This window comes from Pseudophryne corroboree, chromosome 4 (genome assembly GCF_028390025.1).
Source record: "Pseudophryne corroboree isolate aPseCor3 chromosome 4, aPseCor3.hap2, whole genome shotgun sequence".
NCBI classification, from domain to species: Eukaryota; Metazoa; Chordata; class Amphibia; order Anura; family Myobatrachidae; genus Pseudophryne; species Pseudophryne corroboree.
The window spans coordinates 176,165,965-176,188,000 of NC_086447.1; the positions used below are offsets into that span (position 1 = coordinate 176,165,965).

Sequence of the window (22,036 nt, forward strand, 5' to 3'; positions counted from 1 at the left end):
CGATGGCGGAAGCCACCAGAATTCTTCGCTGGGCTGAAAATCACGTCAGCAGTGTTCATCCCGGGAGTGGACAACTGGGAAGCAGACTTCCTCAGCAGACACGACCTCCACCCGGGAGAGTGGGGACTTCATCAGGAAGTCTTCGCACAGACTGCAAGTCTGTGGGAACTGCCACAGGTGGACATGATGGCATCCCGCCTCAACAAAAAACTACAGAGGTATTGCGCCAGGTCAAGAGACCCTCAGGTGATAGCTGTAGACGCCCTGGTGACACCGTGGGTGTTCCAGTCGGTCTATGTATTTCCTCATCTTCCTCTCATACCCAAGGTGCTGAGAATAATAAGAAAAAGAGGAGTGAGAACGATACTCATTGTTCCAGATTGGCCACGAAGGACTTTGTATCCAGATCTGCAAGAAATGCTCACAGAGGACCCGTGGCCTCTTCCTCTAAGACAGGACTTGTTGCAACAGGGGCCCTGTCTGTTCCAAGACTTACCGCGGCTGCGTTTGACGGCATGGCGGTTGAACGCCGAATCCTAGCAGAGAAAGGCATTCCGGATGAGGTCATTCCTACGCTGATAAAGGCTAGGAAGGACGTGACAGCTCAACATTATCACCTATATGGCGAAAATATGTTGCTTGGTGTGAGGCCAGGAATGCCCCTTCGGAGGAATTCCAGCTGGGCCGTTTCCTTCACTTCCTATAGTCAGGAGTGAATTTGGGCCTAAAATTGGGGTCCATTAAGGTCCAGATTTCGTCCCTATCCATTTTCTTTCAAAAGGAGTTGACTTCTCTACCTGAAGTTCAGACGTTTGTAAAGGGAGTGCTGCATATTCAGCCCCCTTTTGTGCCTCCAGTGTCACCTTGGGATCTTAATGTGGTGTTGAGTTTTCTGAAATTCCACTGGTTTGAACCACTCAAAACGGTGGAGTTGAAATATCTCACGTGGAAGGTGGTCATGCTATTTGCCTTGGCTTCGGCTAGGCGTGTGTCAGAGTTGGCAGCTTTGTCACATAAAAGCCCCTATCTGGTTTTCCATGCGGATAGAGCAGAATTGCGGACCCGTCCACAATTTCTGCCGAAAGTGATTTCATCTTTCATATAAACCAACCTATTGTGGTGCCTGTAGCTACTACGGACTTGGAGGATTCCGAGTTGCTTGATGTAGTCAGAGCTTTGAAGGTTTATGTAGCCAGAACGGCTAGGGTCAGGAAAACAGAGTCTTTGTTTATCCTGTATGCTTCCAACAAGCTTGGTGCTCCTGCTTCAAAGCAGACTATTGCTCGCTGGATCTGTAACACGAATCAGCAGGATCATTCGGCGGCTGGATTGCCGCTGCCAAGATCAGTTAAGGCCCATTCCACTAGGAAGGTGGGCTCTTCTTGGGCGGCTGCCCGAGGGGTCTCTGCATTACAACTTTGCCGAGCGGCTACTTGGTCAGGTTCAAACACTTTTGCGAAGTTCTACAAGTTTGATACCCTGGCCGAGGAGGACCTTGTGTTTGCTTAATCAGTGCTGCAGAGTCATCCGCACTCTCCCGCCCGTTTGGGAGCTTTGGTATAATCCCCATGGTCCTTACGGAGTCCCCAGCATCCACTAGGACGTTAGAGAAAATAAGATTTTACAGACCGGTAAATCTATTTCTCGTAGTCCTTAGTGGATGCTGGGCGCCCGTCCCAAGTGCGGACTTCTTCTGCAATGCTTGTATATAGTTATTGCTTAAATAAGGGTTATGTTATGGTTGCATCAGGGTTGACCTGTTGCTCTGTTGTTGTTCATACTGTTAACTGGGTAAGTTTATCTCAAGTTATACGGTGTGGCTGGTATGAATCTTGCCCTGGATTACCAAAATCCTTTCCTTGTACTGTCAGCTCTTCCGGGCACAGTTTCTCTAACTGAGGTCTGGAGGAGGGACATAGAGGGAGGAGCCAGAGCACACCAGAATCTAAATTCTTTCTTAAAGTGCCCATGTCTCCTGCGGAGCCCGTCTATTCCCCATGGTCCTTACGGAGTCCCCAGCATCCACTATGGACTACGAGAAATAGATTTACCGGTAAGTAAAATCTTTTTTTCACGGCACCCACAGGCCAAAAGTAAAATAAGTAATGTTTATATATCATCCTTGGGTTCAGTTGTGTGGTGAGGGACAAGATTTGCTTCTGTTTGTCCACCTATTTTATCGCTGACAGCCACTAACGCTGGTTTTGCCTATTACATTGACCATAAATAATTTGAATTTGTCCTAGACAAGTGCAGGCTGTGTATGCAGGTGCACCGACACCATGTTTTCCATCGCAGGAAACGCAGGCAATGCCAATCCGTCCGCCCTGAAAATGACCATGGCATGCCTGCATTTTCCGCTCCTCTCCCCACCAAGACCGTGTCACCGCCCCCGAATGCCCGCTGCCTGTCAATCACTATGCGATCGCATCACGCTGGTATGTGCCACATTGTAAAAGATCGCGCATGCCCAATGCGAATGCTGCGCTTGTGCAGATGGCTGATAATCGGCCGTTTACGATTTAGCAACTGCTACTGAATACACTCACAGTCCCAAATCAGGGACATTGCAAGAGGAAGAGTTTGCACTAAAGGGGGCGCTTCTGTGAGAGTTGGGGCGGTGGTAGGGCAGTTTGTGGAGGAGGCATATTTTGATCCCTAATGTTGGCAGGATACTGAAAGCAGTCCTTTAATATACAGTATGCACATGACCTGATAGAGGCCTGAGGAATGAAAATTGCCATCACAGTGTGCAGGAAATTAGCATAGTATCATTTGACTAGTCAGAGTGCATTTCCCTGTGTACTTCTCTTTATGCTATTGTTTCCTTGTTCCTCCCAACTATCCCCAGTAACTTAGCCAGTTGCACATGCAGGTTTATGAGAAACCATGCTTTCCACTTTCACATAATGCTGACAGTATTAGTAGAACAATAGAAGAGGCACAGATAATCCACCCCACCCCACCCCGCTACTTTAACGCCTTCAGTGTTGCGGGCAAGTCATTACTTGTCCTAAGCACTACAGGAGTTCAGAGGGTAGATTTACCTGAAAATGACTCCCAGCTGCTTGTGACCAATCCACTACAGCAAGCATTCCCAACCTCGGTCCTCAAGGCGTACTAAAGGGCCCTACACATTTAACGATCTGCCGCCGAGCTGCCCGACGGCGGATACGGGCGACGCGCGGGGGGGGTGATAAGTGACGGGGAGAGTGAAGTTCCTTCACTTCCCCCATCACCCGGCTCCATAGAAGTGCAGGCAAACATGGACGAGATCATCCATATTGGCCTGCATGCACAGTCGACGGGGCACCAGCGATGAACGAGGGCGGGGCCGCGCATCGTTCATCGCTTGTGCCTCCACACTGAAAGATATGAACGCTATCTCGTTCAATAATGAACGAGATCATTCATGTCTTTCAATCAGATCGACCGGTGTGTAGGGCCTATAACAGTGCAGGTTTTTGTGATATCTATGCTAAAGCACAGGTGACTAAATTAGTAACTCGGTTATTTTGATTTAACCATCTGTGCTAAAGCCTGGATATCTCTAAAACCTGCACTGTCTGTGTGCCTTGAAGACCGAGATTAGGAATGCCTGCACTACACACTATTATAACAAGTTTGGGATGGGGGTTAGGCACTGAAATTGCCCGGTCTCCCCTATTCTGACTCTTAGGGGTCGATTCAATTCAGCGTGCTGTTAATAGTGCCGGGATGAAAGTCCTGCAGCTTATCAATTCAGCGTGCTGTTAATAGTGCCGGGATGAAAGTCCTGCAGCTTATCAATTCAGCGTGCTGTTAATAGTGCCGGGATGAAAGTCCTGCAGCTTATCAATTCAGCGTGCTGTTAATTATGACTACAGGATTTCTGCTCACAGCTCCTTCTGAGGTGTAGAAAATCCGACAAAACTAGTGCTGCAAGGCTGTATTGTGCCTTAGCATGATACAAACAGCATCGCAGCAGTCAGATAATGCCCGTTCTTGCAAATAAACACTTGGTTTAAGGGGCGAGTACCGGCATTCGGGTATGGGTCATTGGGTCGACTGCTATTGGTCGACATGCATTAGGTCAACATGGTACTAGGTCGACAGGTCAAAAGGTCGACCTATTGACCGTATTCCCGGCATTCTCTGACATAGCTGAGTTGAATAGCTCCGGGACCTCCTTCCCGGAGCTAATTACAATGCGCTGCATTGAAATGACCCCTTACAGACTCATGGGTAAACTCATCTGAAAATGTTAGTTATAGTGTAGTTATCGGTGTGATTCACAGATGGTAACCCCTACACTACAAGAATGATTGCAAAGCTCGTGGATGGGGGGGGGGGTTTAAAAACTCATCCTGGCTTCAGTAGCCTCAAGTGAACTGTAATCTGGAAAAGCAAAGCTGCTTCTGTAAAGTTATGTGGCCTCTTATACCCCTTTAACCCGGTATCGACCCGGCTTACCTGGCCTGGTAATTCAACCAGGGAATAAAGCAGTGTTACTGGGTCAATGGCAGCGTAAACGGGCTCGGGACCTGTTCACTACAGCAGGGAGAGGCGCCGCAGAGATGATCTCATCTCCCAGCGCCGCCTCCGCCTGGCATATTGCCGAGTCGGGGAAGCCACCAGCAGCGTCCAATGCCGGATCCCACCTGGGAAGGACCCGTTTCCAATTCCCGGGTAGGATCTGGCATTGGCAGTGTGAATGGGTATTAGTGGTTATTGTTTGGTGATTATATATCAGTATCACCCTGCATTACAGAAATACTAATAACAGAGACAAGGGAGGGGTGGGGGCATGTGCCTGATCTTCCCTTTCTGGCATCTGCGCACTCTGGGAAACCCTTGTTAAAAAAGAGCGGGTTCCCTTTCAAATGTTGTGCCCCCTTTTTAATTATTGCGTCTGCAAACGGTAACACCCTATGTAACAGAAAGTGCTCATTCCAGCGATCGGATAGTGCATTCTGATTTCAGTCATCTCAGTGGGGCACTGATTGATGCAGCAGGTTGTCTAGTTTTCCTACATATGTGGTATTTTTAATTAAAAATGTAAAAAACAAAATTCATTATCATTTTTTGTGCAGATTTTATTATGATCACCGATGCGTAGAATTTAGGTGGGGCTTTGTTGTTTTGGAAAGTTGGATTGATACTGAAACAAGAACCACAAAGTATGGTGTAATGGTTAGCATTACTGCCTCACAGCACTGAGGTCATGGGTTCGATTCCCACCATGGCTCTAACTGTGTGGAGTTTGTATATTCTCCCCGTACTTGCATGGGTTTCCTCCGGGTACTCCGGTTTCCTCCCACAATCCAAAAATATACTGGTAGGTTCATTGGCTCCCAACAATATTAACCCTTGCATAGTGTGTGTGTGTGTGTGTGTGTGTGTGTGTGTGTGTGTGTGTGTGTGTGTGTGTGTGTGTGTGTGTGTGTGTACACGTACACATGTGGTAGGGAATATAGATTGTAATCTCCACTAGGGCAGGGACTGATGTGAATGGCCAAATATTCTCTCTGTAAAGCGCTGCAGAATATGTGTGCGCTATATAAATAACTGATAATAATAATAATAATAGTGGATAGAAAAAAACTCACATGCATTCACTGTAGCTCCAAATAAACAACAGAAGAAAGTGAGGCGGTATACAGAAACTAATGGTACTTTCACAAAATTTAGAGTCGTCTAATTAAGGGGCTAATTCTGAGTTGGCCGCTGATGCGGGCAACAGCATAGTTTGCCAATGGATGCAAACTGCACATGTGCAGCAGGCGCGTCACGCCTGCACGACCTCGCGGTCGCAATATTGAAAGCAACAAGCGTTCACGGGGTGGGCTGATGGGGGCGGGCCGGGACCGTTTTTGCCGCGGAGAGCATGACGTCACATGCAGCTTCTCCGATTTAAAAAATGGCGGCAGGATGCCTGACAGCGCTGTGAGGCTGCGCTGTCAGGGGTCAACCTTAGTTTGACGCATCCGCAGTCTAATTGCAGACGCATCGGGGGCGGCCCGTCGCACATGCTGGTCTGCCTTGTCCTGTGCTGGGCAGCAGCCCCTAAGAACGGTGCACAAGCTATTTCTCATGCAGTACAATATATAATAGCTGGCAAAAGTGTAAAACATCAAAAGTGCATGGAGACATGCTAACAATGCATTATTAAACCTAATTAAGATTGTTTTTGTAGATTTTCCCATTGCATAAAAATGCACTTTATTTTTGTTAATATATTGTGCATACAATTTTATGAAGTCCCATAACCTTAAGGGTTTAGCGTTTGTAGAAGACAGTATAGAGCAGGGGTGGGGAACCTTTTTCCTGCCAAGGGCCATTTGGATTTTTTCGACATCATTTGCGGCCCATTTTTTAAGTCCCACCCCCAATGCGCACGCTCTCCTAAGAAAATAGGCGTGGCCACAGTAATAAGGGCCACCTTAATAGCTGCTCTCACACACTGCCCCCAGTAATGACAGACACACACAATGCCCCAGTATATGCACTCACCACCACTGGTCCAAGTCCTGAATTCGCAGCACAGCTGGCCCGACTGGCGGCTCTCATTTAAGTGCAATGGGCTGTGGCTAGCAGAGGCCGCCGCAGCTGTGACATTGTAGTTGCCGGCTCCCCGGTTAGAGGGGAAGCCGGAGGGATGGCAGTAGCAGCGGCGGCTGGCGGCAGCTACAGCTGCCGCACGTAAAGTGTAACCCGGCTCCCTGGTTAGAGGGGAAGCCGGAGGGACAGCAGCAGCGGTGGCTGGCGGTAGCTACAGCCGCCGCACGTACAGTGTAACCCAGCTCCCTGGTTAGAGGGGAAGCCGGAGGGATGGCAGTAGCAGCAGCGGCTGGCGGTAGCTAGTGTAACCTAGCTCCCTGGTTAGCGGAGGGCTAGCGGCAGCTACAATAGCGGGGAACCTACAGTAGCAGATAGTGGGGAAGCAGGATCTGCGGTGCACACAGCAGTTAACTCTCTGAGCCGTCTGCTGCGCACTATATCTTGGGAGATGTAGTTTTCTCACACTGTACATTGAATACAGTGCACAGTGTGAGAAAACTACATCTCCCAGGAAGCCGTGCGCCGCAAACGGCTTTACACTCTGTGGCTGTCTCCGGGCCGGTTCAAATGCCTGTCCGGGTCGGATAATGCCCGCGAGCCGGAGGTTCCTCACCCCTGGTATAGAGATTAAATTTTTATACGTTAGATAAACATATCACCATTAGAAATTTCACAATTGTGAGTTTGTTTCTGAAGAAACTAAATATAACCTATTATGGTGTAACACAGTACTGGCATTTTATCCTAATACTTTTTCCTCTTTCTGGGCAATGAGTAACACCTGTACATGCTGCTAATATGTGGCATTCACATGTAGACCTGATCGGGATGTAGTTGTGTGACAGGCGGTCCCTACACAGATGCTGGGATCCCGCCCCCCTAATAATCCCGATAGTTGGCATGCCGACTAACAGGGACTGTTCCCACTCGTGGGTGTCCATGACATAGAGTGGGAATAGAACCTGTGCTCTGAGCCCACAGTGTGGCGAGCACAGCAGGCCCACAAGGGACTTTGTTGCGCTACCCCCCCCCCCCCCTCCCCCCTCCCCGCTTGGCATAGAAACATGGAATTTAACGGCTGATAACAACCACTTGGCTCATCTAGTCTGCCCCTTTTTTTGCTTTTTTTTTTTTTGTTTACTATATTTTTATCTCAAACCTTATTTGATCCTTATTTAACAATCTAAGAAAGCGCCTCATTGTCAAATGCAGTCCTTTCGTTCCAATAAAAGCAAGAGAGCACGTGGATCGTCCTTTCTTGCCAGAGGTAAGGGCAGAGGGTAAAAGCTGCATAGTACAGCTAGTTCCCAGGAATAGAAGTCCTCCCCGGCCTCTGCAAAATCCACCGCATGACGCTGGGGCTCCCCTGAGGGGGTCAGCTCCTGTGGGGGCACGTCTTCGACTGTTCAGCCACGTCTGGGTCCACTCACAGGTGGATCCATGGGCAATAGAAATAGTTTCCCAGGGTTACAAGCTGGAATTCGAAGAAGTGCCTCCTCGCCGTTTTTTCAAATCGGCCCTACCGAAACAACCCCTGGAAAGGGAGATAGTGTTACATGCGATTCACAAATTGTGTCTTCAACAAGTGGTGGTAGAGGTTCCCCTGCTTCAAAGAGGGCAGGGGTACTACTCAACTCTGTTTGTGGTTCTGAAACCGGACGGTTCGGTCAGACCCATTTTAAAATTGAAATCCCCGAACCTTTACTTAAAACGGTTCAAGTTCAAGATGGAATTGCTCAGGGCGGTCATCGCCAGCCTAGAAGGGGGAGATTTTTTGGTATCTCTGGACATAAAGGATGCATACCTGCATGTCCCCATATATCCTCCTCATCAGGCGTACCTGAGATTTGCGATACAGGATTGTCATTACCAATTTCAGACGTTGCCGTTTGGGCTTTCCCACGGCCCGAGAATTTTCACCAAGGTAATGGCGGAAATGATGGTGCTCCTGCGCAAGCAGGGTGTCACGATTATCTCGTACTTGGACGATCTCCTCATAAAAGTCAGATCACGGGAGAAGTTGCTGAACAGCGTGTCACTTTCACTGAATGTGTTACAGCGACACGGCTGGATTCTCAATATTCCAAAGTCGCAGCTGAATCCTACAACTCGTCTGCCCTTCTTGGGCATGATTCTGGACACAGACCAGAAAAGGGTTTTTCTTCCGACGGAAAAAGCGCAGGAACTCATGACTCTAGTCATGAACCTGTTGAAACCAAAACAAGTGTCAGTACATCATTGCACTCAAGTTCTGGGAAAGATGGTGGCAACATACGAAGCCATTCCATACGTCCGATTCCATGCAAGGACCTTCCAATGGGAACTTCTGGACAAATGGTCCGGGTCACATCTGCAATTGCATCAGCGGATCACCCTGTCCCCCAGGGCCAGAGTATCTCTCCTGTGGTAGCTAAACAGTGCTCACCTTCTAGAGGGCCGCAGATTCGGCATTCAGGACTGGATCCTTTTGATCACGGACGCGAGCCTCCGAGGTTGGGGAGCAGTCACACAGGGAAGAAATTTCCAAGGACTTTGGTCAAGTCAAGAGACTTGTCTTCACATCAACATCCTGGAACTAAGGGCCATATACAACACCCTACGTCAAGCGGAGATCTTACTTCGAAACCAGTTCTGATCCAGTCAGACAACATCACCGCAGTAGCTCATGTAAACCGCCAAGGCGGCACAAGGAGCAGAGTGGCAATGGCGGAAGCCACCAGAATTCTTCGCTGGGTGGAGAATCATGTAAGCGCTCTGTCAGCAGTGTTCATTTCGGGAGTGGACAACTGGGAAGCAGACTTCCTCAGCAGACACGATCTGCATCCGGGAGAGTGGGGACTTCATCAGGAAGTCTTCGCGCAGATTGCAAGTCGGTGGGGACTACCCCAAATAGACATGATGGCATCCCGTCTCAACAAAAAGCTACAAAGGTATTGCGCCAGGTCAAGAGACCCTCAGGCGGTAGCTGTGGACGCCCTAGTGACACCGTGGGTGTTCCAGTCGGTATATGTGTTTCCTCCTCTTCCTCTCATACCCAAGGTGTTGAGGATAATAAGAAAAAGAGGAGTGAGAACAATTCTCATTGTTCCAGATTGGCCACGAAGGACCTGGTATCCGGATCTGCAAGAAATGCTCACAGAAGATCCGTGGCCTCTTCCTCTAAGGCAGGACCTGTTACAACAAGGTCCCTGTCTGTTCCAAGACTTACCGCGGCTGCGTTTGACGGCATGGCGGTTGAACGCCGGATCCTAGCGGAAAAAGGTATTCCGGATGAGGTCATTCCTACGCTAATAAAGGCTAGGAAGGACGTGACGTCTAAACATTATCACCGAATATGGCGAAAATATGTTTCTTGGTGTGAGGCCAGGAATGCTCCTACGGAAGAATTCCATCTAGGCCGTTTTCTTCACTTCCTACAAACTGGAGTGAATTTGGGCCTAAAATTAGGCTCCATTAAGGTTCAGATTTCGGCCTTATCCATTTTCTTTCAAAAGGAATTGGCCTCTTTACCTGATGTACAGACTTTTGTGAAGGGAGTACTGCATATTCAGCCTCCTTTTGTATCTCCGGTGGCGCCTTGGGGCCTTAACGTGGTAAGTTTCCTTAAGTCACATTGGTTTGAACCACTTAAAACAGTGGAGTTGAAATATCTCACTTGGAAGGTGGTCATGTTGTTAGCCTTGGCTTCGGCTAGGCGAGTTTCGGAATTGGCGGCTTTCTCACATAAAAGCCCCTATCTGGTTTTCCATATGGATAGAGCGGAGTTGCGGACCCGTCCTCAATTCCTACCTAAGGTGGTCTCATCCTTTCATATGAACCAACCTATTGTCGTGCCTGTGGCGACACGTGACTTGGAGGATTCCAAGTCACTTGATGTGGTCGGGGCTTTGAAAATTTACGTGGCCAGCTGCTACTTGGTCGGGGTCAAACACCTTTGCAAAGTTCTATAAGTTTGATACCCTGGCTGAGGTGGACCTCCTGTTTGCTCAATCGGTGCTGCAGAGTCATCCGCACTCTCCCGCCCGTTTGGGAGCTTTGGTATAATCCCCATGGTCCTTACGGAGTTCCCAGCATCCTCTAGGACGTTAGAGAAAATAAGATTTTAAACCTACCGGTAAATCTTTTTCTCGTAGTCCGTAGAGGATGCTGGGCGCCCGTTCCAAGTGCGGACTACTTCTGCAAGACTTGTATATAGTTGTTGCTTACATACGGGTTATGTTATAGTTTCATCGGTTTTGGGACGATGATATGTTGTTCTTCATACTGTTAACTAGATAGTATATCACAAGTTATACGGTGTGATTGGTGTGGCTGGTATGAATCTTGCCCTTGGATTACAAAAATCCTTTCCTTGTACTGTCCGTCTCCTCTGGGCACAGTTTCTCTAACTGAGGTCTGGAGGAGTGGCATAGAGGGAGGAGCCAGTGCACACCCAGAGTCAAAGTCTTTCTTAAAGTGCCCATGTCTCCTGCGGAGCCCGTCTATCCCCATGGTCCTTACGGAGTCCCCAGCATCCTCTACGGACTACGAGAAAAAGATTTACCGGTAGGTTTAAAATCTTATTTTAGCCTTTGGATTTTTGAGACCCAAGTGCATGATTTTGCATTTTTTGGTATTATACTGTAATTGCCACACTCTTGACCATTCCTCTAGTCTACGTAGATCCTCAATCATTTGTTTTACCCCACCTTGTGTGTCTACCCTGTTGCATACCTTTGTGTCATCTGCAAAAAGGCATACTTTCCCTTTAATGCCATTTGCAATGTCACCAATAAAGATATTAAAAAGCACTGGTCCAAGAACAGATCCCTGGGGTACTCCACTGGTAACATTTCCCTCCTGTGAATGCATTTACCACAACTTTCTGATTTCTATCCTGCAACCAAGATCTTATCCATTCAATAATTGTAGTATCCAATCCCAAGCTTTCAAGTTTATTTAGCAGTGTGCGATGTGGAACAGTGTCAAAAGCCTTACTAAAGTCTAGATGAGCTATATCCACGGCTCCACCTTTATCCATCACTTTAGTCACACAGTCAAAAAAAGTCAATAAGATTTGTTTGACATGATCTCCCACCAGTGAATCCATGCTGTTTGGGATCCTGTAAATTGCTGGATTTGATATAGTCTACAACTCTTTCTTTTAAGAGTGTTTCCATCAGTTTCCCTACTACTGATGTAAGACTCACTTGTCTGTAGCTGTTTGCCTCTTCCTTGCTTCCACTTTTGTGCAGTGGGACTACGTTCGCTCTCTTCCAGTCCTCTGGAATTATTCCTGTAGCTAATGACTGGTTGAATAATTCTGTCAATGGTGCTGTAAAATAATATCTGTATCATATATAATTGCTTATAATCCGGTGAGTTCTGGTGACATCACTTCAGTTCATTAGGAAAATTGTATTATAAGGAGTGATGCACCTTTTTATTTGAAGCATAACAGACATGCATAATGACCTGTATTTCCACTATATAAGAGCTTTAACCCTTAGTATACCAAGGGGGGGTCTTCTGAGGACCCCAGAATGTTATTTTTTGTGATCCTGCAGTGTCTATAACAACTATTTTACTCCTGATTTTTCTGTGTCCCGCATCGGATTAAGATAAATACTGTGTAATTAGGCTTGTAAAATGTTCTTTAAAAATAAATGTAAATCATAAAAAACACAGTTTTATATGTGAGAAACACAGGAAAACAACCACCACTGTGACATGTGCTAAGGACTGTAGTGATGGCAACACATGAATAGTGATGTAGTGTTACCGTAGTAAAATGATATAACCTTTTTACAAGAATATACAGTATCCAATCGGTTGTAAAAATGTACACCCTGTAATGAAGAATATATGGCTTTTATTGGCTAACTACTCTTGAAATAAATCAATAAAATATTTTATGTTAACTGTCGTACCCTTACTAGAACGTTTCCTTCAGAAACCCAAAAAACATAATTTTTGTAATTTACTGCATCAAACAGTTGAGAATTTAGCCAATAAACTGTGGTGTCCTCTGAAGACCCCAGCTTGGTAAAGTATGTTGACGAGGTTGGCTTGGTATATTAAGGGTTAATATGAGCACAGAATATTTTGGTGTCTGATATATAGTCTCTCTTGCCAGCCTATTGCAGTGGGCTGGGGGATTCTGTTTGTTTTTTCATAACTATAAATCAAAGTGTTTGTTTGACCGGGTCCTCATTTGCTGCTGTGTTTTGATCGTACATCTTTAAAATAATATGAAACCATTATTGGTGTAATGTAAATCTAATATTGGCCTGGACTGCATGTTTAGAGTGGTCTACTAGGACAGATACAAAACACAGCGTAACAGATATAGTACTATATTCAATTGTGGCACGTGTCGGCTGCCACTACATGGTGCCCAATGGAGCAATTCAGTTGTTGCTCCCTTCGTGCGCGATGGCTGCCGGCGTCTGCAATTCAAGTTGTATCCCCCCCAGTATATCGCTTATGCACACTAACGGCTTTCTGTATGATTCTGCAAACAAGATTGTCACTTTTTGGCGGTCCTGGAAGGCCTCCCCATTTTTTTCATATACTTTTCCCACATCACATTTTGTGGAAAATGTGCACCCCCTTGCCTCAGATACCTCAGATGGGCATTTGTAATTGTATCTCGACGCATTCATGTGAGTTTCATGAAACATACTCGCGTTGCAGACTGTCACCTAATTGGATTCCCCCTCCCTAAGAACGTGATATTTAAAATTTCTCTTTCAGTGCCTGGGTGACACTGGAACACCAACCAGCTGTTTGTTTGTTTGTTTGTTTGTTTGTTTTGGTGGGTTTATGCATAAAGGTAAATATTAGGTGTTTCCGTTTTGTGATGTGGTTTGATAGACGCTATTTGTTTTTATCTTGTTCTCTAGGTCTGACTCAGCTGCAGCAACCATGTCTGACAATGGAGAGCTCGAAGATAAGCCACCAGCCCCCCCGGTGCGGATGAGCAGCGCAGTTTTCAGCTCCGGGACAAAAGATCCACTGTCCAGCAATCACAGCCTAAAGCCACTTCCTCTGATACCTGAAGAGAGAAAATCATCAAGAAACAAAATCATATCAATCTTCTCCAGCAATGAGAAAGGTGAGCCGCTACACAGAGCAGAGCTTGTTGGCCGGTGCAGTTTTCCCTGGATACCTGGGAGAGCAATGGGCCTGACTCATAGTTGTACACTATTGCTGCCGCAGAGGATGTGCGAAGATATGCTAATGTAACATCCGCCGGAATTTGTATAGAGACACCAACAACTGCATACACATTTGCAGCATCAACGCAGATCTGGGAAACATCAACTCCCTAAGTGAGTCTGTGGTCACTCAGAATGGCCACTGCAGCTGAGACGCCAGACGTGTGATTCCTGCGTACAGGATTGCAGTCGGCGGCTGTTACACGCCCCTAAAGCGGTCCTGACATGCCAGAGTTTTTGCCGCAACTCTCCACCACCTCCCATTATACTGGCGCTTACTGTCAAGCACTTGTGAATAATTCCTCAATTGCGCTCATTGTTGCAGTGATGCATGTGCAGAATACTGATAATTGCTAAGTTGCGAAAACATTGACATAACGTACACCTGTGAATCAGGCCCAATGTTCAGCAGGCCCGCGGTAATATTTGTTTAGAGAAAGTGTCATAAAATTAAATGAGATGGTAGACCATAATAAGGTTTGACGTGGTATAGCATAGGCGTAGCATTGCTGCCATGGGGCCTCGGATCCATTTCTGATTATAGCACTATACATAAGTAGTTTGTGTATTATCCAGTTCAAAATTATACTGGTGGGTTTCCTCTTTTAGTAATAACAGTACTGAAAGCCTCTGTTATTTCAAAACAATAACTTGCCTTCTATAGCATCATCACTTGGCAATAGCTGTGTTCACCCAGCTAAGGTGTCCATACCTACTGCATTAAGGGCAGGCAAAGAGCATCAGGACGGCTTAGGCCGTAGGCTTGTGGGCTATTACTTCAAAGGACATTATTCAAAGGATAACTACAAGTTTAAAAAGAATTTCGACGTTACACCGACGTTAAACCGAAGGAAAACAGAAGGACAACAATCTATCCACAATCTGGACCACTAAAGGACAACTTTCAAACAAATGTGAGTCCAGTTCCTCTACACCTCAAACTACTCCAGCCTGAGTAACCCATACTTATAACTTAAATCTGTGTTAGGAACGCTGCTAGACCTTTCCACTTCATCTGCAACTACTCAAATTTATGTCTATAGCTTACCAAAACCATCTGAATTCTCACCTGTACCAATGCTATCTGTCTTTTTACACTATGAAAAGACATCCCCAAAGTGCTCACTACAGCTCTCTCTTATGCAAACTCTGTTTTTTTGATGTAATGATTGGCTTGTAATTGGCATTGCATGTGTGAGGAAGTTGCACAGTGAAACATAGTTTATTATTGCATGCTCTCTGGTGTTTACCTCCTCTGATCATTTGCTCATTGTGGTCAGGTGTACTATATCTTTACATTTAGGGAGGTGTATTCATGGTGTAAAGGACACAGTGTGATTCCTGATTAGTAAAATAAAAATAATATATATATATATATATATATTGACAATGCTAAATTCCTTTGCCTTATAACAACCCTTTATGAAGCTAAGAACACTGTACGCTGTTTACTTAAGAAGTACCGTAATGGTACGCTAGTTGCGTAACGATCGCTCAGCCGTAGGCGAGACGCTCAAGCGTCACGTTCGCTCACGGCCCAGTGATCACAGGACACGTTATTGGTTATGTCTAGGGGAATGATTCGCTGTAGCGTAGCATACGCTCGAGACCACGAGGAGGTCACCAGCGATGCAGACGCTCACAACACTATACCTTTATGATAAAACCTTATACCAATGAAATACTCTGAATACCTTAATGTGAGTACAGGGTGTAAGTGCAACCTTGTGTAACCTGACTAACTACAAAGCTGCTTGAGCGTCACCGACACTCAAGTGAACACTTAACACTATAGAAAATACACAGATACTGGTTTAGGTTCCAAAGCCTATTAACTGTATTATATCTAATATACTTGTAAAAGGGGATAACAGTACAAATGATACACTACAATATAACAGAGACTACCTAACCAGATAACTACACAAGAAATACAATACAATACAATTACTATTTATGGGAAAATGGAAGGGGAAGAGAGAGATAGAGAGAAATGGCTCATGATAACATTAAATAAGAGACAACATGGTTGCAGATAAAACTACACATGTGAGAGACAATCGCTGCGCAGTTAGTCAATGCTGAATACAGCATGGGATGGAAGCTAGACTCCATTTTGAGAAACCTCCACTTGATTCCAAAGACCACACCACATGGCTGAAAGGGGGAGGGGAAGACATCCAGCAGCAGCCATTTTAGATTTGCAGGTCCAAACACATGGCACTCTATACTAAACCACAATCACATAGCAGAAAACACAAGACTCCATTTTCTTCCAAAATGTCCAAGCCTCAAAACAATGCATATGTTCTGATTTTACAATTCCAAACCATCTAAAACACCTTTCACAATGTAATCCAACTTCCTAGAACCATCTCATAATTTCACATCCCAAACAACTTCAGTATCTCAATAACCAGAGCATATGAGTTATCACAAGACCAGACCACCAGGTACTCACAAGTATCAGCCTGCCATTGCTACCAGCACATATTCAAAAGTACTGCATGGTGGTATTTATGATTAACAAGATCCCAGCTACCATCACAGATTCCACAGGGCACCAACACTAACACCCAACAATCATCACAGCCAAGTTACAATATCCTATTTAAACCAGAAAGCAATATGTCTATATTTCCTTCTATAGCCATGTGATTATATACTTAGCCTTTAGTTTGGAAGATGTCCTGGGGATTCAGCCGCCATGCTGCTTGGTGCCAGGTAGCTGTGTGTGTGTCTGTGAGTGTAGCTACATTACATCTGTTCTCTGAGGCCACACCTGACCACTACCTTCCTGTTTGACCAGTACCTGGGGGAGGGGTCTTTCTTTCTCCTTTGTATTGAGTCACCATTCTCTTTGTATATGCTAATCAGGTTCAGCCCTGAAAACTTAGTAAAAGGTTGTCTTGAGCATCATATTGTTCTAACAATATGATCTTAGCTTTTATACATATAATCATATCTATCCGCTGCAATGTCCCACAACGACACAACAGGCCTCAAACTAACCCACACCTGATTCTGCTTGCTTCAATACCAAACATGATGTGTTTATCTGGTTCGGTTCGAATGATACACATCCATGACATTAATTCATTAGCCAATTCTAAATCTCCATGATGTCTGGTGCTGTTCATTATTATAACCATGTACTGTATGAAACAAGTGCCGAATCCATCTCTGTGCCATGTCCGAGCAAATGCGTGTGTTTCCATATATTGCTGTGCTCGCTGCGCATATTTGCAAGTATAGCGACTTATATGTGTGCAGTTTATATGGTCTCTCTATGTAATATTTTTGACTTTGACAATATATATCAAAAACTAAGCAACATCCCCAAACAGGTAATTTCAACTTTAAACTTGTCATTTATTTTGTACAGTCTGGACATGGCTACTAATAACAAATGCACAGACAAAAATCTTAAAGCTATGTGTGCAAATGCTAGGAGCTTAGGAGACAAAATTCCAGAGCTAATTGCGATAATGACAAGGGATAACCTGGATTTTGTGGCAATTACAGAGTCATGGTGCAATGAAAATCATGACTGGGACATAGCTATACCAGGATACAATTTATTTAGGAAGGATAGAATAGTAAGAATAGGAGGAAGGGTAGCAATGTATGTGAAAAAAAGCATAAATGCTACTGTAATACAAAATATTGAAGACAAAACTGAGGCCCTTTGGGTCACCATAGAAACCGGGGAGAAGGATGTTATTCACATTGGGGTGATCTATAGATCACCAGGCCAGGGGCAGGGTTTGGACAGGAACCTATTGTTGGACATCACTAAAATGGCTTTAAAGGGAGAAGTCATAATCATGGGAGACTTTAATTTACCTGATGTAAATTGGGAGGGGTCTTTTGCAAGTTCAGCTACAAGTGGGAAATTTCTACATTCCTTACAGGGAGCATCTCTCAAGCAATTGGTGACGGAGCCCACTCGCAAAGATTCAATATTAGATTTAATTCTTACAAATGGTGATAGGGATATCTGACATTATGTGGGTGAGCACCTGGGATCCAGTGATCATCAAGCAGTATGGTTTAGTATAAAGACAGGATCCAACTCCTGTCACACAAAAACAAAGGTGTTGGATTTTAGAAATGCTGATTTTGCAAAAATGGGGAGATGTGTAAGTGATTCATTGGCGGACTGGTGGAACTTGGAAGGAGTGCAGGAGAGGTGGGAAAAACTGAAAAGTGCAATACTAAGTGCAACTGATCTTTGTATCAAAAGGGTTAGGAAAAGCACCAGGAAAAGGAAGCCAGTGTGGTTCACAAAAGAAGTATCAACTAGTGTGAAAGCAAAAAAGATGGCTTTTAGGAAATACAAACAGACTCAAAATAATAACGACAAAGAGGTGTATCTTGACAGACGGAAGGATGCTAAGAAAGTGATCAGACGTGCAAAGGCAGAAGCTGAGGAAAAAATGGCCCAGTCAGTACATAAAGGGGACAAAAATTTTTTTAAGTATATAAGTGAAAGGAGAAAATCAAATGGAGGAATAATAAGACTTAAGACAGAGAGTGAGCATTTGGTGGAGGGTGACAAGGCAATAGCAGATCACCTAAATAATTATTTTTGCTCAGTATTTACTACAGAAGAAGGGATGGGGCCACAGTTAAGTTGCAAGGACATTCATAAAAATAAGGTAGATGAAAGTACATTTACAAAGGAGAAGGTCCTAACAGAACTTTCACAACTAAAAGTGGATAAATCAATGGGACCAGATGGGATACACCCAAGGATACTCAAAGAGCTAAAAGATGTGCTGGTTACACCATTAACAGAATTATTTAACCAGTCACTAAATACAGGTGCTATTCCAGAGGACTGGAAAAGAGCAAATGTAGTTCCACTGCACAAAAGTGGAAGCAAGGAAGAAGCAAGTAACTACAGACCAGTAAGCCTTACATCAGTCGTGGGGAAAGTAATGGAAAAACTATTAAAAGAAAGAGTTGTGGAATATTTTAAATCAAACCACATATAGGATCCAAAACAGCATGGATTTACTGGTGGTAGATCATGCCAAACAAATCTTATTGACTTTTTTGACTCTGTGACGAAAATAATAGACCAAGGGGGAGCTGTAGATGTAGCATATCTAGACTTTAGTAAGGCATTTGACACTGTCCCACATCGCAGACTGCTAAATAAACTTGAAAGCGTGGGGGTGGATTATAAAACAGTTAAATGGATAAGAACCTGGTTGCAGGATAGGAAACAGACAGTTGTAGTTAATGGAGTGCAATCTATGGAGGGAAATGTTACCAGTGGAGTAGCCCAGGGATCTGTACTTGGTCCAGTTCTCTTTAATATCTTTGTTGGTGACATTGCAGATGGTATTGAAGGGAAGGTATGCCTTTTTGCAGATGATACAAAGATATGCAACAGGGTAGACACACCGGGAGGGGTAAAACAAATGATTGATGACCTAGGTAGGCTTGAGAAATGGTCAAGAACGTGGCAACTACAGTTTAATGCTAAAAAATGCAAAATCATGCACTTAGGTCTCAAAAACCCAAAGGCTAAATATAGTATCAAGGGTACTATAATGGAAACTACTGAGGAGGAAAGGGATTTAGAAGTCCCTATTTCAAGTGACTTGAAGGCAGGAAAGCAATGCAACAAAGCAATGAGAAAGGCAAGTCAGATGCTTGGTTGCATAGGGAGAGGAATCAGTAGTAGGAAAAAGAAGTGATAATGCCACTGTATAGGTCATTGGTGCGGCCCAATCTGGAATACTGTGTCCAGTTCTGGAGACCATATCTCCAGAAGGATATAAATACATTAGAGAGTGTACAAAGAAGGGCAACTAAAATGGTGCATGGCCTACATCACAAAACGTACCCGGAAAGGCTAAAAGATCTTAACATGTATAGTTTGGAGGAGAGAAGAGAAAGGGGGAACATGATAGAAACTTTCAAATATATCAAGGGTCTTAACAAAGTTCAGGAGGGAAACATTCTTCAAAGGAAGAGAAATATTAGAACTCGAGGACATACACTGAGACTGGAGGGGGGAGGGGGAAATTTAAGGAAAAATTACTTCACGGAAAGGGTAGTGGATAAGTGGAATAGTCTCCCATCAGAGGTGGCAGAGGCTAAGACTGTAGAGCAATTTAAACATGCTTGGGATAGGCATATGAATATCCTTACAAAGAATTAAGGTTCAAAATGGGTTGAGATTACCTAAAGGATAAAAAAAGGGGCAGACTAGATGGGCCAAGTGGTTCTTATCTGCCGTCAAATTCTATGTTTCTATGTTAAATAAGCCATTTTAAACCTGATTGCAAATCAGTGTATATGTGAGCCCCAAAAGACTGCCAAACCCCATCTGGTTGGGAAGTCATCAGTTGTCAGTTGGGTAACATCTATCAGCTGTTCCAGCCAATATCTCTTGGTTCTCCATCTGACCTAGATGGTAAATAGTGGTGTTTCTGGACCATGGGTGCTGCGTTTTGCAGCCAGTTACATGTAAAATACAATATCAGTCTATCTCTGAGGACAAAGAACAGGTTACTATGCTAAATCTAAAAAATGAACTTGAGGATTGTTACAGAATCCCTTCGGTCCATAATTGATCAGCTAGCAAAGAGAGCTTTTTAGGAGCTTTTTCTAATGTGGTGGATATTGGCTCCTGAGTTGTTGAGGTTAAGCAGCACATTAACGAGCAGGCTGCATACTGGACCCTTACAGAAGCAGTTGTTGGCTTAAAACTTATTTTCACAGATGAGAGTTCTTCAAGAGCACCTAGAAAATGTTGAGAGCTCAATTAGCTCCTTTGTTTTCCAAGGTTTTACTTACCTCGCCCTATCAGCTTGTTCAAATGCACAGGGCCTTGTGTATCGGCCTGAAAAAGGGCAGCTCCTCAATAGATATGTCATTAAGATTCCAGCACTGTATAACTTGCTGAGTGCATCTACATACTTTTCATCCCCAAAAATTGAATAAAGTAGAAGATCTTACCTTACAGTTCTCTGTGTATATTGCCCCCTCCACCCTGGGACACTGATGAGTAATAAAAAATCTTACAGGTCAGCATGGAACTCCGTTATGCTGATGGTGTTCTCGGCCAAGGCTTCGCTGAGCAAATAATATTCCAATTAAAGCTCTGGGCTCCCAACATCCCCCCCCCCCCTTATTAAGCCATTTCAAGTATTTGAGGCCCCTGCACCATCCTCCACATCCATGGCTGACTGGTATGACTTCTGTTGGGATCTTCTCTACTTGGAACGTTTCAGTTACAACTTGAGGTTGTGCTGAAAACTGTAAATTCCCCCAGCCCCCATCATTGACACATGCAAGTTCTGTCTCTGCCTCTCCTATTTCCAGCTGTATTAATATTGGTATTTGCTCACACAAGGCATTCAATAAATCCCAGTGACCAGAAAAAAGACAAAATACATAATTTCTTCTCTATTCCCTCTGGTTGGCTTAGTTACACATCTCTTATGCTTTGTTGTGACGTTATTTCTCTAAAATGTAGACCCTTTCGTCTTCAGCTTCCTCTTTACTGCAGGAAAAATATTTATCCCTTGCAATGTAAAGACCTATAATCTACCACGCATAGAGGTTGTCTAGCTTCATACTTTTGAGGATAGGCAACAAAACAAGTGAAAATAGGCGGTGCTTGTAAATATAAAAAAAATGCTATTGGACACCAGTAACAAATTTCAAATGGAATTAAAAAATCCACCTTACATTACATATAGAAACATAAAGCATATAACAAATCGGTTCTATCTGATTAAACTACTTAATTTCAAAATAAATCATTAATCAAAAGATATTCTCTTGTCCAACCACATAAATTGCAACAGTCGCAATATGTTTTTAATATGTTATCCTTTTGATAACAAAGTCCTCTTATTAAAAGTCATATCTTCTCAGTGTATGTATCTTAAATCTCCTTTCATGTAAGAGCTGAATATGTAAAGCAAACAAGCTGTACAGATTGTGTCTCTATGTAAAGAACAGGCTATTCCCAGTATATCACTGTACCTCCAGTAGCGACGGACAGATCTCGAATGCGTGAGTGCCTGTCCTCTGTAGACTGACAGCTGATTCAGTCTGCACATAGCTGGTGGTATGATGCTGGAGCCATTGGAACGGTTCATATGTGATCTCTGGCGTGGGAGGCTCACGTGGAAGAGCTGCATTGTTGCATCGCCAGCTCACTTCAGACATAGAGCCTGAGTTGCGCGTAATTCATACAGTCTGCACACATGCGTTGCATACACATTATGGTTAGTATGCACATGTGATTCTGCGGAAGCATTCTGAGC

The 22,036-nt window shown here is 44.4% G+C and overlaps 1 protein-coding gene across 2 annotated transcripts in view; it reads left to right on the plus strand.

Annotated features, from left to right (window-relative positions):
* The window catches only part of PAK2 (p21 (RAC1) activated kinase 2), a 220,684-nt gene that overhangs the window by 107,749 nt on the left and 90,899 nt on the right, over positions 1 to 22,036 (plus strand). For both annotated transcript variants that reach the window (XM_063915569.1, XM_063915568.1), the window contains exon 2: positions 13,425 to 13,636. In XM_063915569.1, coding sequence (XP_063771639.1) covers positions 13,447 to 13,636 — 190 coding nt within the window. In that variant the 5' untranslated portion in view covers positions 13,425 to 13,446. The remainder of the gene's footprint in view (positions 1 to 13,424; positions 13,637 to 22,036) is intronic.